Below are 15,500 nucleotides of genomic sequence, written 5' to 3'. Positions count from 1 at the left end.
ATATCCCAACTGGACCTCTCTTGGTATTTTAAAATTGACAAAAGATCCCTTTTAATGTGCCAGAAAAATAACTCTTCGCCACATGTCTTTTAGAGAACTGTGATCACTGTGCCTTCTAATTTTAAAGCTCTATTAGATACAGCAATGCAAATGAGTTCAAATTTCACAAAGACATATAATGAGACATGTTCAAAACTGACCCCCTGGGAATATTGTATATCTGGCCCTTAATGAAATACCCTCACTAGAGGAAACTTTTCTAGATGGTTCAGCTGAAGGTCATATTGATATATATAGAGATACTTTCAGTGTTTATGATTGTCAAAACTTCAATTTGATTAAATTAATTGAAATTGATTCATAATTTTACCTATCCAGTAATAGTTTAATTATCATTGAATATACATTTCAAAGACTTCAACAAATCTTCATTCTAATTAGAATATGAATAGAATTTGTTAAAATAGAAGAATTCTTTTATAACTTTTTGAACATTTGTGTTTCTTCATGACTCTGCAAGCAAGATATAATGCCGACTCTTTGTAGGAAAGGTAAAGTAAGTATTAATCAGTAGCATCATTAGCTAAATAAAACAATTAAATACTGAATTTAGATACATATTAAAATAATTAATGGAAACTGAATATTGTCTAATGAATTTTTTTTCCGTAGTTATAGTCACACATGCTGGAATAAGAAATAGTGCATTTATATAATTACTAGCTGGCAGCTTGAAGTTAAAACATGAAAAAAGATTAGCCAGGCTAATTTATGCTTTAGAGTTTTAAAATTAAGCAGACTTTTCAGAATCATATGCATCTATAATGAATTGTAAAAACATAAGACAATACATAAAGGCATGAAGGACTGTAAAAATGGACAATTTAAATTCATCTTAAATGAAGCCTGGTATTCAAAGCAACCAATTACCTTTACTATCTTTATATCATAGATTTTTTTTTTTCTTATAGGAGGAAACCTTTTCCAACCTCCATAATTCTCTCCTCTATTTAAACTTCTTCCACATGGAGATCAACCAGACTAGCTGTAGTCGTGGAATAATGAAGGCAGTAACATGCTTACCTGCTTAGGCACTAAAGCACATCTTTTTCTTAGAGCCATTCAGGAGTCAGTGAAAAGAATCACTGCTTCTCTTCTCCTTATTTCTTTATCTAAACAACATGCCCCTTCTGGTGGGTATTGACATACTTAGGATTTTGCTGGTCTACACGAAGCTTTACAACCTACTTTTGGAGATGATTCTCCCTTCTTACTATGGAATTTGGGGGTGTCTCAAAGACAGGTAAAGAAGAGAGAACTACTTGTAATCAATCAGATGTATATATGCAAAAAGATGTGCAGTGATGGAAAGATTTCACCTATGATCTGTGAGTTGCCTAGCACAAGTTATAGTATGTGAGGAGAAAGGGTCTTCTTCTAGAAATGTCAAGTCTGTTCTTATTCAGTTTGTTAGAAAAATAGTGGCATAATACCTGAACGTCTTTGAGAACCAGAATGTATGATAAATATTGAGTGCAAAAAATATTAAGGTAAGAAATTTCTTTATAAAATATTGCTTTTCCCTTGCTTCTTCTTTTACCATCCTTTATATATATATTTAAAAAGAAGAACATCAATTGCCTAGTGTATAAAGGGCATTGTAGTCTGTGTAGCACATTAAGAAAGAACCATATGTAGATTTAACATCTAATTTCTTATTAAGATATAAGGATAATTTAACACGATGGTTTAATACAAAACCATCATAATTTTAATATTAGTTACTTTGCTATATAAATGGTATTGTGGAGGTTCATATAGAATAACAGTTTGATATTATCACTATGTTTAAATCTATCTTCATTTTACATTTCACTCTATGATGATGGTGTGATACTGTGCCAAACACATAAAAAATGTAATCTTAACAATGAATTAAAATATGTTATTTAGAGGATATGAACTATACAAAATCACAAGTTGAATAAAACACATTTGAGTTAATTTATAAAATAAATTGTCATATTTATTAATCCAAATCAGAATAATAAATATGCAATTTTGCAAATTTATTAATTGTAAATTAAGCAATATAAAGTACAACATATATGTTTGATGCTCTATTTTGCACTTTATGTTCTTTATTCACTGGTAACATTGCATTCCTATTTTGTAAAGGTAAAACATCTGTAGTACAATTATTAAAATGCATATTTGTAATATAATGATGTATTAATGGCTATGGTTCAAAAGTAATATAAGGATGGCTTGCTAATTCTGTTAACCAGGTGTTTTTCATACTAGTATATAATAGTTATCTTATTATTGAAGTATCAAGGTAATTTAGTACTGGGGGAAAAAGTGAGAGCTGATTCCTCAAACAAACTTTTCATTGTGACATACTCAACATAGAAAATGTAAGAAGTGCTATTATTGCATCACCCAAACAGATTTTCATGGAGCTTTTATTATAGCAGCATGCTCTTTTCCTTATCAGTTGCTTCTAGTAAAAACAAGTTCTATTTATCAACAGAATGTTAAATTTATGAATCAACAACTAAGGTCAAAAAAGAAAAGTCCACTTTTAAATGAATTTAAGACAAAAATGGTTTAAAATATTATTTTGCTTTAAAATAACTCTGCTTACCTGATGTAATATCATTAAAACATGGGAATAAAACACCTCAAGGTGATATAATAAGAATGCATACCTTCATTTTTCCAAAAATCAGAGCCATATCTGTTACTAAAAAGAACAAGACTTATCTTTCTTAAAACAAGAGCAAAATAAATCTCACCTATCTTGAACACCCATACTAAATGTTATAAATTTTAATATTGAATCACCACATAATCTCTAAGATATAAAACCTGATGGATATTTTACCTATCTTCTTGGAATTCACAGACTGTTTTAATAAATCATGAGGTAATAAAAAGAATGAAGCACTTGAGAACTGTGAAAGAAGCAAACACAAATATCCAAGTAATTTCTCTTTTTTCCCTCATATTTTCTTTCCTCTTAGCTTCTTAAGACTTTATCCTGTTTTGAAAAAACATTAATATTAAGTCATGGAAAAGATCAGTGCAACAGAATTCACTATCATACCTTAAAAAGGAAAGTAATGTCAAAAAATATATTTCAAGCACTTAAACGGTAAAATCCAAATTGAATTTGCATGCAAAAATAACAGTAAATTAAAATTAAGAGATAAGATCCTAACCTATTCTAAATAGTAGAACTCAAAAGATGGTATCTAATAGTATTTTAATAGTCAAGAAGAAAACTATTTGAGTTATTTTCAAACATAAGGACAGTCTTGATGTTTTAAAACTTCCACCCTCACCTTCTAAAATTTAGAACTCTTCACCTTGAGAAAAAAATAAAAATATAGTTTTGCTGCTAACTAAAGACTCATTTCCTTCCAATGTTTGCTTTTTAATTTCCAGAAAATTCACATTAAAGAATTTTACCTAAAAATCTGCATAAAGCATACACTGTACTATTTTTTTTGTTTTGTTTTTTGGGATATTCAAGTCTGACAAAAATGCTATGGCTAACTTAAATGTACTTATTTTTGGTCTGAGAGAGAATAGAGTCAAATTTCATTATGATGAATTTTCTTGCAAAACTAGCCTGGAAGAATAGTTTCACACCCGAGTTTCAAATAAAGTGACATAATATTAATCAAAGAATATGAATATTTATTTACAGCAATCAGTTCATAATGCTTTTCATTTCATTGCTTTCTGTATCAAGTCTTAGGCAAGAAAAAGAAAACTTCCATATCAATTAGCATAGCCTTACAGAAATGGAAAAAAAAAAATCCCTCTAAATATTCAACACAGCCTGACACTTTAAGATAGCACTAAAGTCCCTTTCTCAACTGCATGAATTGCCAAAGGACTGGGGATATGGCAAGTACACCAGAAAATAGTCACCCTTGTCTTGAGGCTGTTTTAATTACTGAAATGCTAAGGACAAAATATATCTTTGAGAAATTATCTTTTTTTCTCATCTCCCCCCAAATAAAATATGTTCCTCTACACAGTATATGTGAAGTATCTGTATTTTTAAGAAATTATGTAACAAAATACTTAAGATGGAAACAAACACCAAAATCTTCAAATCACATATTCTTAGAAATATTAAAACACTATAAATACAAGGTAAAGTTTAATTAAAAGTGAATAAATGGAGGTGAGCCTCAAAACTGCAAACCTATGTCCTTACATTGGAATGAGAAAACTTGCCCTTGACCTTACGGTCCTCACCTCATCGATCTGGGGTTCCTGAGCCTGAGCAGCCTTGGGTGCTGAGGAATCACAGTCTGGACTGTAATGCTCACAGTAGTCATACGCTGCTTTGGGGTCACCTATGATCAACAACTGCTGGATGTCCCCCTGCCAAGAAACAAACATGGTTATATAGTCAGCATATTTGAATACACATATATCCAGAGCAAGATTTATCCAAGACACAGTGTAGTTCATCTTTAAATATGAGAAGAAATCGCTTACATTTCAATGTTAAAAACAGTCCTACAGGATTGAGAGAGAAATTCACACCTGTTTAACAAATCGGATCTTCTGCTATATTGTGTTCAGAGAATCTATAGTATATTCATCTGTTTGCTAAAACTTGATTTTACTGCATTCACAGTTTACTCTGTGTGGAATAAGACAAATGAAATGTGAATAATAAGCTGATAAAAAAGTAAATAAGATTTTAAAACTATAAATATATAAAACTGTAATGTATTTCCAATATAAAATAATGGAAGAGTTCGACTGAATTATTTTTTAAGCAAGTTTATACAAGAATTTTTAAATGAAAATATAGATCCAACTATTGAGTTCTGTTAGAGGACTGAATATCAAATGAAATTTCTACTTACAAATATGAATGAGAAATGCAGAGACCAGAAAAATCCAAATTAAAAAGCATGAGTTTGGCTTTTGTTTTGTTTTGTTTTTTGCGGTATGCGGGCCTCTCACCATTGTGGCCTCTCTCGCTGCGGAGCACAGGCTCCGGACGCGCAGGCCCAGCAGCCATGGCTCACGGGCCCAGCCACTCCGCGGCATGTGGGATCCTCCCGGACCGGAGCACAAACCTGCGTCCCCTGCATCGGCAGGCGGACTCTCAACCACTGCGCCACCAGGGAAGCCCAAGTTTGGCATATTTTTGTTAAAAATGGAGCGTCTAAGCATACATCAAACTCACTTTTTAGAAATCTGAATAATTTTAATAAAAAATAAACATTAGAAATAATTAATAGGATTATCTAAAGAGTTTTAGTTTAGGAGGCTCTGGAAACTGTGTAAACAAGAGGAAGATCAAATATTTTGCTCTCAAACCCATCTGAATATTTCCACATGGGTCTAATTTGACATGAAACTAGTTTGATATAAATCTATGGGTCATGACCATATTAATTCAGAATTATATTCAGTCCTAGAGGAATGTCTGGGTTAATATCCATTTGACTTGGTGATTCAAGTCCCTGTAAGTCTGCGCTCAAGAGTCTGATTCACAGAACTCCTGATATCATTTTGAATAATTTCGAAGTTATTTCAGCTTCCTCTATGTCTGATTAACATAAGCTATTTAGAGCCTGATGAAAATTTTAGAAGCCTCTAACATTGAATTCGAGAGCAGGAAAGAATTCATAGCACTTTTTTTTTTCCATAGCACTTTTATACCACAATATTCATTTATTCATTTATTCATCAACAAATGTGGATTGAGAAAGTACTATACACAAGACATTGAACATAGTATCACTGGAGATGGAAACATAAATTTGATGTAATCCTTGCCCTTGGAGAGTGCAATATAGTGGTTAAGATTTAAAACTGTAATAAAATGGAGAATAAAATTTATAACTTGAAAAGACATAAGCAGACTCTTGTGAAAAGTGCCAAGAAAAGAGTATAAATTATTTAGTTCTAGCTGGCAATCCTTTATTGAATACTGTGGTTCCTATCTTTGGTGTGATAGTTATTTCTATTTGTATTGCTCTTTCTTCTGTCTAAAAAGCACTGTATATTCTTACTCTTAAAATTAGCATTTATGCTAATGGATCAGAAATCTATATTTTCATTCATATCACTTTACTGAGATATAACTTACATATAGAATTTATTCCTTTAAAGCAGACAATTCAGTGTTTCTTAGTTCATTCACAGAGTTTTCCATCCATCACCAAGATCTAATATCAGGAAATTGTCATCACCCCTAAGAGAAACACCATAACCAATGGCAGTCACACATTATCTCTTCCTTTGCTAGCCCCTGGTAACCACTGGACATTTCATATAAATGGAATCATACATCATGAGGCCTTTTGTGACTAGCTTCTTTCATTTGTCATGTTTTCAAAGTTCACCCATGTTTTAACATGTATCAGTACTGCATTCCTTTTTTGAAATAACTTGCTGTATGAACCTACTATTGAATATATTTTGTTTATCTAGTCAGCTGTTACTAGCTATTTGAGTTGTCTCAACTTAGTAGATATTTTGCTATTTGTTTTTCATATGTCATTCCTTTTTTGTTACTCTCTTGTTTTGTGCTATCTTCTTTTGTGCTAAATAGATATTTACTAGTGAACAATTTTAATAATTTTGTTTCTTTTACTATATTTTAGAGAGCTTTTGTTTTAGTGATTACCCTGGGGATTATCTTAATTTATGACATTTTTCAGATTAATATCAACTTAATATCAGCACTATACAAAAATTTGTTTCTGTATAACTCTATTCCCTTTTCCCCTGCTTTGTAATATTATAGTTATACAAATTACATCTTTATACAATATAAGACATCAACATAATTCTATACATTTTGCTTTATGCAAATTGTATTTTAAAACAGATAAGATAAGGAAAGTGCTATAAACAACAACAACAACAATTTGTACTGTTTTTATATATACTTATGTTGGTAATTTTACCAGTGTTTTTTTATTTCTCTGTGTGAATTTGAGTTACTATCCAATGTCTTTTCATTTCAAACTAAAGGACTCCTTTTTCTTTCTGGTAAGGCAGCTCTACTTTTGATACATCATTTGTTTTTCATAAATCTGGGACTGTCAATTTCTTCTTTGTTTTTTGAAAGGTAGTTTTGCAGGATATAGCATTTTTGGTTGACAATCTTTTTCTTCCAGAACTTGGAATATGTCACCCACTGTTTTCTGGCCTCTATGAAATCTGACAAAAAATTAGATGTTAATCTTAATGAGAATCTCTTTTATGTTATGAATCACTTTATTATTGATGCTTTGAAGATTCTTTCTTTGTCTTTTGACTGATTATAGTACTTTGCATGTGGATTTCTACAAGTTTATCTTGCAGTTTCTTGAGATACTCAGATATACAGATTAATGTGTTTCATTAAAATTGGGAAGGTTTTGGTAATTAATTTTTGGAATATGCTTTGTACCTCCTTCCTCTCCACTCTTTTTGGGACTCATTATTATGTCTATGTTACTATGCTTGATGGTGTCCCACAGGTCTTTGATGCTCTGTAAACTTTTGGCAAGTTTATTCTTTCTTTTCTTCATACTGAGTAATCTCAATTGATTTTCAACTCCCGATATATTTTGTTCTTTTTTAAGACATTCTACCTTTATTTATGTCCATTTGATAAGGTTTCATTCTCATACTTTCATGTAGGTGTTAAGCTGTGGCTTCCTTTAGTTTTTTTTTTTTTTTTTTTTTAACATACTCATAATTGCTGATTTAAAGTCTTTGTCTGGTAAGTCCAATGTCTGCATGTCTTCAAGGACAGTTCCTATAGATTTGTTTCTCCTTTGTATGGGACATAATTTCCTGATTCTTTGCCTGTCTCATAATATTTTATTGACAGCTGCACATTTTAAATGTCACCTGTGGAGACTGGATTCCTTGCCCCCTCCCCTCAATGCTTGTTGTTATTTTGTTTGTGGTTGTTTTTGCTGCTTGTCTGGTGACCTTTTGAAGTAATTATATAAGTCAATTTTCTTTGTTTCCTGTGTCCACTGAGGTCTCTGCTCAGGTTAGTGATGAGCAAATGATTGGGCAGAGAATTCCTTAAAAAACTCTCACTATTTGCCAAGAGACTTTGAGTATGTATTTTTGTGTGAGCATGCCTATAATATTCCAACAGTTTACAACTCTGCCTTAGATCTCCTTTCTTGCTATGCAGATCCTCAAGGTCAGTAATATTTGAGATATTAAGGTGTCTTCAGGTCTTTCCTGGACATGCACTCAGGACTCCTAAATCTCCAAGAGTATATTGAAGTTCCTCAGTGACCTTTATAGACATCTCATTTCGAAACTTTTTATTTTTAGTGTCTTTGTCTGATCCTTGTTTGCTCAATATCCTAACAGTTAAATGAACACCACCAACTCTGTGCTAAAGATCTGCATCTAGAATGTCTCATTAGTAACAGAAAAATGACTAAAATTAAAATATCAAAAACACACATCTGCCAATAAAAACTTCATTGACATGATATATTGCAATGTTTAGTAATCCTTGAGATAAATTTTGTTGAATTCAGAAATTTCTCTACAATCAGATTTAGCTATATTTCTTCAGTTATTTAGTCATTTCATTCAATCATTCATTCAAAAAGTGCTTTGAAAGTGCATGTAACATGTTAATATGTTCAGATAACACCCAAATAAGGAAACACCTACTTTATTTCCCAGTAAAACATGAAATAAAGCAGAATCAGCAAATACTCATCCACAAAATATATGGCTTATAATGGTCATACTATTATTAGTGTTTCCAACATCAAAATTATTTATTTTTATATGTTATGAGGCAGTACAATCAAACAAATTAGATTGTTTCTGAGATTTTTTTTGATTCTTTTTTGTAAATAGCTAGAATAGACTCTAATATTCAGCTTATGCCTACTGATTTTTTTTTTCTGGCATGAAAAGATTTTTTTTTTGCTTTATAACAAGTTTAATCAGTTATACATATACATATGTTCCCATATCCCCTCCCTTTTGCGTCTCCCTCCCACCCACCCTATCCCACCCCTCCAGGCGATCACAAAGCACCGAGCTGATCTCCCTGTGCTATGCGGCTGCTTCCCAATAGCTATCTACCTTACGTTTGGTAGTGTATATATGTCCATGCCGCTCTTTCACTTTGTCACAGCTGACCCTTCCCCCTCCCCATATCCTCAAGTCCATTCTCTAGTAGGTCTGGGTCTTTATTCCTGTCTTACCCCTATGTTCTTCATGACATTATTTTTCTTAAATTCCATATATATGTGTCAGCATACAGTATTTGTCTTTCTCTTTCTGACTTACTTCACTCTGTATGACAGACTCTAGGTCCATCCACCTCATTAAAAATAGCTCAATTTCATTTCTTTTTATGGCTGAGTAATATTCCATTGTATATATGTGTCACATCTTCTTTACCCATTCATCTGATGATGGACATTTAGGTTGTTTCCATCTCTGGGCTATTGTAAATAGGGCTGCTATGAACATTTTGGTATGTGTCTCTTTTTGAATTATGGTTTTCTCAGGGTATATGCCCAGTAGTGGGATTGCTGGGTCATATGGTAGCTCTATTTGTAGTTTTTTAAGGAGCCTCCATACCGTTCTCCATAGTGGCTGTACCAATTCACATTCACACCAGCAGTGCAAGAGTGTTCCTTTTTTCCACACCCTCTCCAGCATTTATTGTTTCTAGATTTTTTGATGATGGCCATTCTGACTGGTGTGAGATGATATCTCATTGTAGTTTTGATTTGCATTTCTCTAATGAGCAAAGATGTTGAGCATCCTTTCATGTGTTTGTTGGCAGTCTGTATATCTTCTGTGGAGAAATGTCTATTTAGGTCTTCTGCCCATTTTTGGATTGGGTTATTTGTTTTTTTGTTATTGAGCTGCATGAGCTGCTTATAAATTTTGGAGATTAATCCTTTGTCAGTTGCTTCATTTACAAATATTTTCTCCCATTCTGAGGGTTGTCTTTTGGTCTTGTTTATGGTTTCCTTTGTTGTGCAAAAGCTTTTAAGTTTCATTAGGTCCCATGTGTTTATTTTTGTCTTTATTTCCATTTCTCTAGGAGGTGGGTCCAAAAGGATCTTGCTGTGATTTATGTCATAGAGTGTTCTGCCTATGTTTTCCTCTAAGAGTTTGATAGTGTCTGGCCTTACATTTAGGTCTTTAATCCATTTTGAGCTTATTTTTGTGTATGGTGTTAGGGAGTGATCTAATCTCATACTTTTACATGTCCCTATCCAGTTTTCCCAGCACCACTTATTGAAGAGACTGTCCTTTCTCCACTGTACATTCCTGCCTCCTTTATCAAAGATAAGGTGACCATATGTGCGTGGGTTTATCTCTGGGCTTTCTATCCTGTTCCATTGATCTATCTTTCTGTTTTTGTGCCAGTACCATACTGTCTTGATTACTGTAGCTTTGTAGTATAGTCTGAAGTCAGGGAGCCTGATTCCTCCAGCTCCATTTATCGTTGTGAAGATTGCTTTGGCTATTCGGGGACTTTTGTGTTTCCATACTAATTGTGAAATTTTTTGCTCTAGTTCTGTGAAAAATGCCAGTGGTAGTTTGATAGGGATTGCATTGAATCTGTAGATTGCTTTGGGTAGTAGAATCATTTTCAAAATGATGATTCTTCCAATCCAAGAACATGGTACATCTCTCCATCTATTTGTATCATCTTTAATTTCTTTCATCAGTGTCTTATAATTTTCTGCATACAGGTCTTTTGTCTCCTTAGGTAGGTTTATTCCTAGATATTTTATTCTTTTTGCTGCAATGGTAAATGGGAGTGTTTTCTTGATTTCACTTGCAGATTTTTCATCATTAGTATATAGGAATGCCAGAGATTTCTGTGCATTAATTTTGTATCCTGCAACTTTACCAAATTCATTGATTAGCTCTAGTAGTTTTCTGGTAGCATCTTTAGGATTCTCTATGTATAGTATCATGTCATCTGCAAACAGTGACAGCTTTAGTTCTTCTTTTCCGATTTGGATTCCTTTTATTTCCTTTTCTTCTCTGATTGCTGTGGCTAAAACTTCCAAAACTAGGTTGAATAAGAGTGGTGAGAGTGGGCAGCCTTGTCTTGTTCCTGATCTTAGTGGAAATGGTTTCACTGGAAATGGTTTCGATGCTGGCTGTGGGTTTGTCATATATGGCCTTTATTATGTTGAGGAAAGTTCCCTCTATGCCTACTTTCTGCAGGGTTTTTATCATAAATGGGTGTTGAATTTTGTCGAAAGCTTTCTCTGCATCTATTGAGATGATCATATGGTTTTTCTCCTTCAGTTTGTTAATATGGTGTATCACGTTGATTGATTTGCGTATATTGAAGAATCCTTGCATTCCTGGAATAAACCCCACTTGATCATGGTGTATGATCCTTTTAATGTGCTGTTGGATTCTGTTTGCTAGAATTTTGTTGAGGATTTTTGCATCTATGTTCATCAGTGATATTGGCCTGTAGTTTTCTTTCTTTGTGACATCCTTGTCTGATTTTGGTATCAAGGTGATGGTGGCCTCGTAGAATGAGTTTGGGAGTGTTCCTCCCTCTGCTATATTTTGGAAGAGTTTGAGAAGGATAGGTGTTAGCTCTTCTCTAAATGCTTGATAGAATTCACCTGTGAAGCCATCTGGTCCTGGGCTTTTGTTTGTTGGAAGATTTTTTATCACAGTTTCAATTTCAGTGCTTGTGATTGGTCTGTTCATATTTTCTATTTCTTCTTGATTCAGTCTTGGCAGGTTGTGCATTTCTAAGCATTTGTCCATTTCTTCCAGGTTGTCCATTTTATTGGCATAGAGTTGCTTGTAGTAATCTCTCATGATCTTTGGTATTTCTGCAGTGTCAGTTGTTACTTCTCCTTTTTCATTTCTAATTCTATTGATTTCAGTCTTCTCCCTTTTTTTCTTGATGAGTCTGGCTAATGGTTTATCAATTTTGTTTATCTTCTCAAAGAACCAGCTTTTAGTTTTATTGATCTTTGCTCTCGTTTCCTTCATTTCTTTTTCATTTATTTCTGATCTGATTTTTATGATTTCTTTCCTTCTGCTAACTTTGGGATATTTTTGTTCTTCTTTCTCTATTTGCTTTAGGTGCAAGGTAGGTTGTTTATTCGAGATGTTTCCTGTTTCTTAAGGTGGGATTGTATTGCGATAAACTTCCCTCTTAGAACTGCTTTTGCTGCATCCCATAGGTTTTGGGTCGTCGTGTCTCCATTGTCATTTGTTTCTAGGTATTTTTTAATTTCCCCTTTGATTTCTTCAGTGATCACTTTGTTATTAAGTAGTGTATTGTTTAGCCTCCATGTGTTTGTATTTTTTACAGATCTTTTCCTGTAATTGATATCTAGTCTCATAGCATTGTGGTCAGAAAAGATACTTGATACAATTTCAGTTTTCTTAAATTTACCAAGGCTTGATTTGTGACCCAAGATATGGTCTATCCTGGAGAATGTTCCATGAGCACTTCAGAAAAATGTGTATTCTGTTGTTTTTGGATGGAATGTCCTATAAATATCAGTTAAGTCCATTTGTTTAATGTATCATTTATAGCTTGTGTTTCCTTATTTATTTTCATTTTGGATGATCTGTCCATTGGTGAAAGAGGGGTGTTAAAGTCCCCTACTATGATTGTGTTACTGTCGATTTCTCCTTTTATGGCTGTTAGTATTTGCCTTATGTATTGAGGTGCTCCTATGTTTGGTGCATAAATATTTACAATTGTTATATCTTCTTCTTGGATCGATCCCTTGATCATTATGTAGTGTCCTTCTTTTCTCTTCTAGTAGTCTTTATTTTAAAGTCTATTTTGTCTGATATGAGAATTGCTACTCCAGCTTTCTTTTGGTTTCCATTTGCATGGAATATCTTTTTCCATCCCCTTACTTTCAGTCTGTATGTGTCTCTAGGTCTGAAGTGGGTCTCTTGTAGACAGCATATATATGGGCCTTGTTTTTGTATCCATTCAGCCACTCTGTGTCTTTTGGTGGGAGCATTTAGTCCATTTACATTTAAGGTAATTATCGATATGTATGTTCCTATTCCCATTTTCTTAATTGTTTTGGGTTCGTTATTGTAGGTCTTTTCCTTCTGTTGTGTTTCTTGCCTAGAGAAGTTCCTTTACCATTTGTTGTAAAGCTGGTTTGGTGGTGCTGAACTCTCTCAGCTTTGGCTTGTCTGTAAACGTTTTAATTTCTCCATCAAATCTGAATGAGATCCTTGCTGGGTAGCGTAATCTTGGTAGCATGTTTTTCTCCTTCATCACTTTAATTATGTCCTGCCACTCCCTTCTGGCTTGTAGAGTTTCTGCTGAGAGATCAGCTGTTATCCTGATGGGGATTCCCTTGTGTGTTATTTGTTGTTTTTCCCTTGCTGCTTTTAATATGATTTCTTTGTGTTTAATTTTTGACAGTTTGATTAATATGTGTCTTGGCGTATTTCTCTTTGGATTTATTCTGTATGGGACTCTCTGTGCCTCCTGGACTTGATTAACTATTTCCTTTCCCATATTAGGGAAGTTTTCAACTATAATCTCTTCAAATATTTTCTCAGTCCCTTTCTTTTTCTCTTCTTCTTCTGGAACCCCTATAATTCGAATGTTGGTGCGTTTAATGTTGTCCCAGAGGTCTCTGAGACTGTCCTCTGTTCTTTTCATTCTTTTTTCTTTATTTTGCTCTGCAGCAGTTATTTCCACTATTTTATCTTCCACCTCACTTATCCGTTCTTCTGCCTCAGTTATTCTGCTATTGATCCCATCTAGAGTATTTTTTATTTCATTTATTGTGTTTTTAATCGATGCTTGATTCATCTTTAGTTCTTCTAGGTCCTTGTTAACTGTTTCTTGCATTTTGTCTATTCTATTTCCAAGATTTTGGATCTGGGAAATAGAATCTTGGATCATCTTTACCATCATTATTCTGAATTCTTTTTCAGGTAGACTGCCTATTACCTCTTCATTTGTTAGGTCTGGTGGGTTTTTTTCTTGCTCCTTCTCCTGCTGTGTGTTTTTCTGTCTTCTCATTTTGCTTATGTTACTGTGTTTGGGGTCTCCTTTTTGCAGGCTGCAGGTTCCTAGTTCCCGTTGTTTTTGGTGTCTGTCCCCAGTGGCTAAGGTTTGTTCAGTGGGTTGTGTAGGCTTCCTGGTGGAGGGGACTAGTGCCTGTGTTCTGCTGGTTGAGGCTGGATCTTGTCTTTCTGGTGGGCAGGTCCTCGTCTGGTGGTGTGTTTTGGGGTGTCTGCGTACTTTTTGATTTTAGGCCACCTCTCTGCTAATGGGTGGCGTTGTGTTCCTGTCTTGCTAGTTGTTTGGCATAGGGTGTCCAGCACTGTAGCTTGCTGGTCGTTGAGTGAAGCTGGGTGCTGGTGTTGAGATGGAGATCTCTGGAAGATTTTCGCCGTTTGATATTATGTGGAGCTGGGAGGTCTCTTGTGGACCAGTGTCCTGAAGTTGGCTCTCCCACCTCAGAGGCACAGCACTGACTCCTGGCTCCTCAATTTGGGATGATTTGTTTTCCATTCATGTATTCCACAGATGCAGGGTACATCAAGTTGATTGTGGAGCTTTAATCCGCTGCTTCTGAGGCTGCTGGGAGAGGTTTCCCTTTCTCTTCTTTGTTCTCACAGCTCCTGGGTCTCAGCTTTGGATTTGGCCCCGCCTCTGCGTGTAGGTCGCCGGAGGGCGTCTGTTCTTCCCTCAGACAGGACAGGGTTAAAGGAGCAGCCGCTTCGGGGACTCTTGCTCACTCAGGCCGGGCGGGAGGGCGGGGCACGGAGTGCGGGGCGAGCCTGCAGCGGCAGAGGTCGGCGTGACGTTGCACCAGCCCGAGGCGCGCCGTGCGTTCTCCCAGGGAAGCCGCCCCTGGATCCCGGGACCCCGGCAGTGGCGGGCTGCACAGGCTCCCGGAAGGGCAGTGTGGACAGTGACCTGCGCTCGCACACAGGCTTCTTGGCGGCAGCAGCAGCAGCCCCAGCGTCCCACGCCCGTCACTGGGCTCCGCGCTTTCAGTCGTGACTCGCGCCCGTCTCTGGAGCCCCTTTAAGCAGCGTTCTTAATCCCCTCTCCTCGCGCACCAGGAAACCAAGAGGGAAGAAAAAGTCTCTTGCCTCTTCGGCAGCTCCAGAGTTTTCCCGGACTTCCTGCCGGCTAGCTGTGGCTCATTAGCCCCCTTCCGGCTGAGTTCTCGCCGCCAGCCTCAGTCCTCTCCCTGCGTTCTGACCGAAGCCCGAGCCTCAGCTTCCAGCGCCGCCGGGGCGAGCAGACAAGCCTCTCGGGCTGGAGAGTGCCGCTTGGCACCGATCCTCTGTGCGGGAATCTCTCCGCTTTGCCCTACCCAGGTATGTGGGGAGTTTCTTGCCTTTTGGGAGGTCTGGGGTCTTCTGCCAGTGTTCAGTAGATGTTCTGTAGGAGTTGTTCCACGTGTAGCTGTATTTCTGGTGTATCCGTGGGGAGGACGGTGATCTCCGCGTCTTACTCTTCTGCC

The 15,500-nt window shown here is 35.8% G+C and overlaps 1 protein-coding gene across 2 annotated transcripts in view; it reads right to left on the bottom strand.

Annotated features, from left to right (window-relative positions):
* Positions 1–15,500, bottom strand: part of COL11A1 (collagen type XI alpha 1 chain) — a 212,646-nt gene that overhangs the window by 136,149 nt on the left and 60,997 nt on the right. For both annotated transcript variants that reach the window (XM_081224711.1, XM_081224712.1), the window contains exon 5: positions 4,276–4,404. In XM_081224711.1, the coding sequence (XP_081080837.1) occupies positions 4,276–4,404 (129 nt within the window). The remainder of the gene's footprint in view (positions 1–4,275; positions 4,405–15,500) is intronic.

The sequence above is a fragment of the Mesoplodon bidens genome (genome assembly GCF_964165515.1).
Source record: "Mesoplodon bidens genome assembly, chromosome: 2".
Taxonomy (NCBI): domain Eukaryota; kingdom Metazoa; phylum Chordata; class Mammalia; order Artiodactyla; family Ziphiidae; genus Mesoplodon; species Mesoplodon bidens.
The sequence above is the reverse complement of the archived record's forward strand: the minus strand, read 5'-3'. Positions and strand labels throughout refer to the sequence as shown.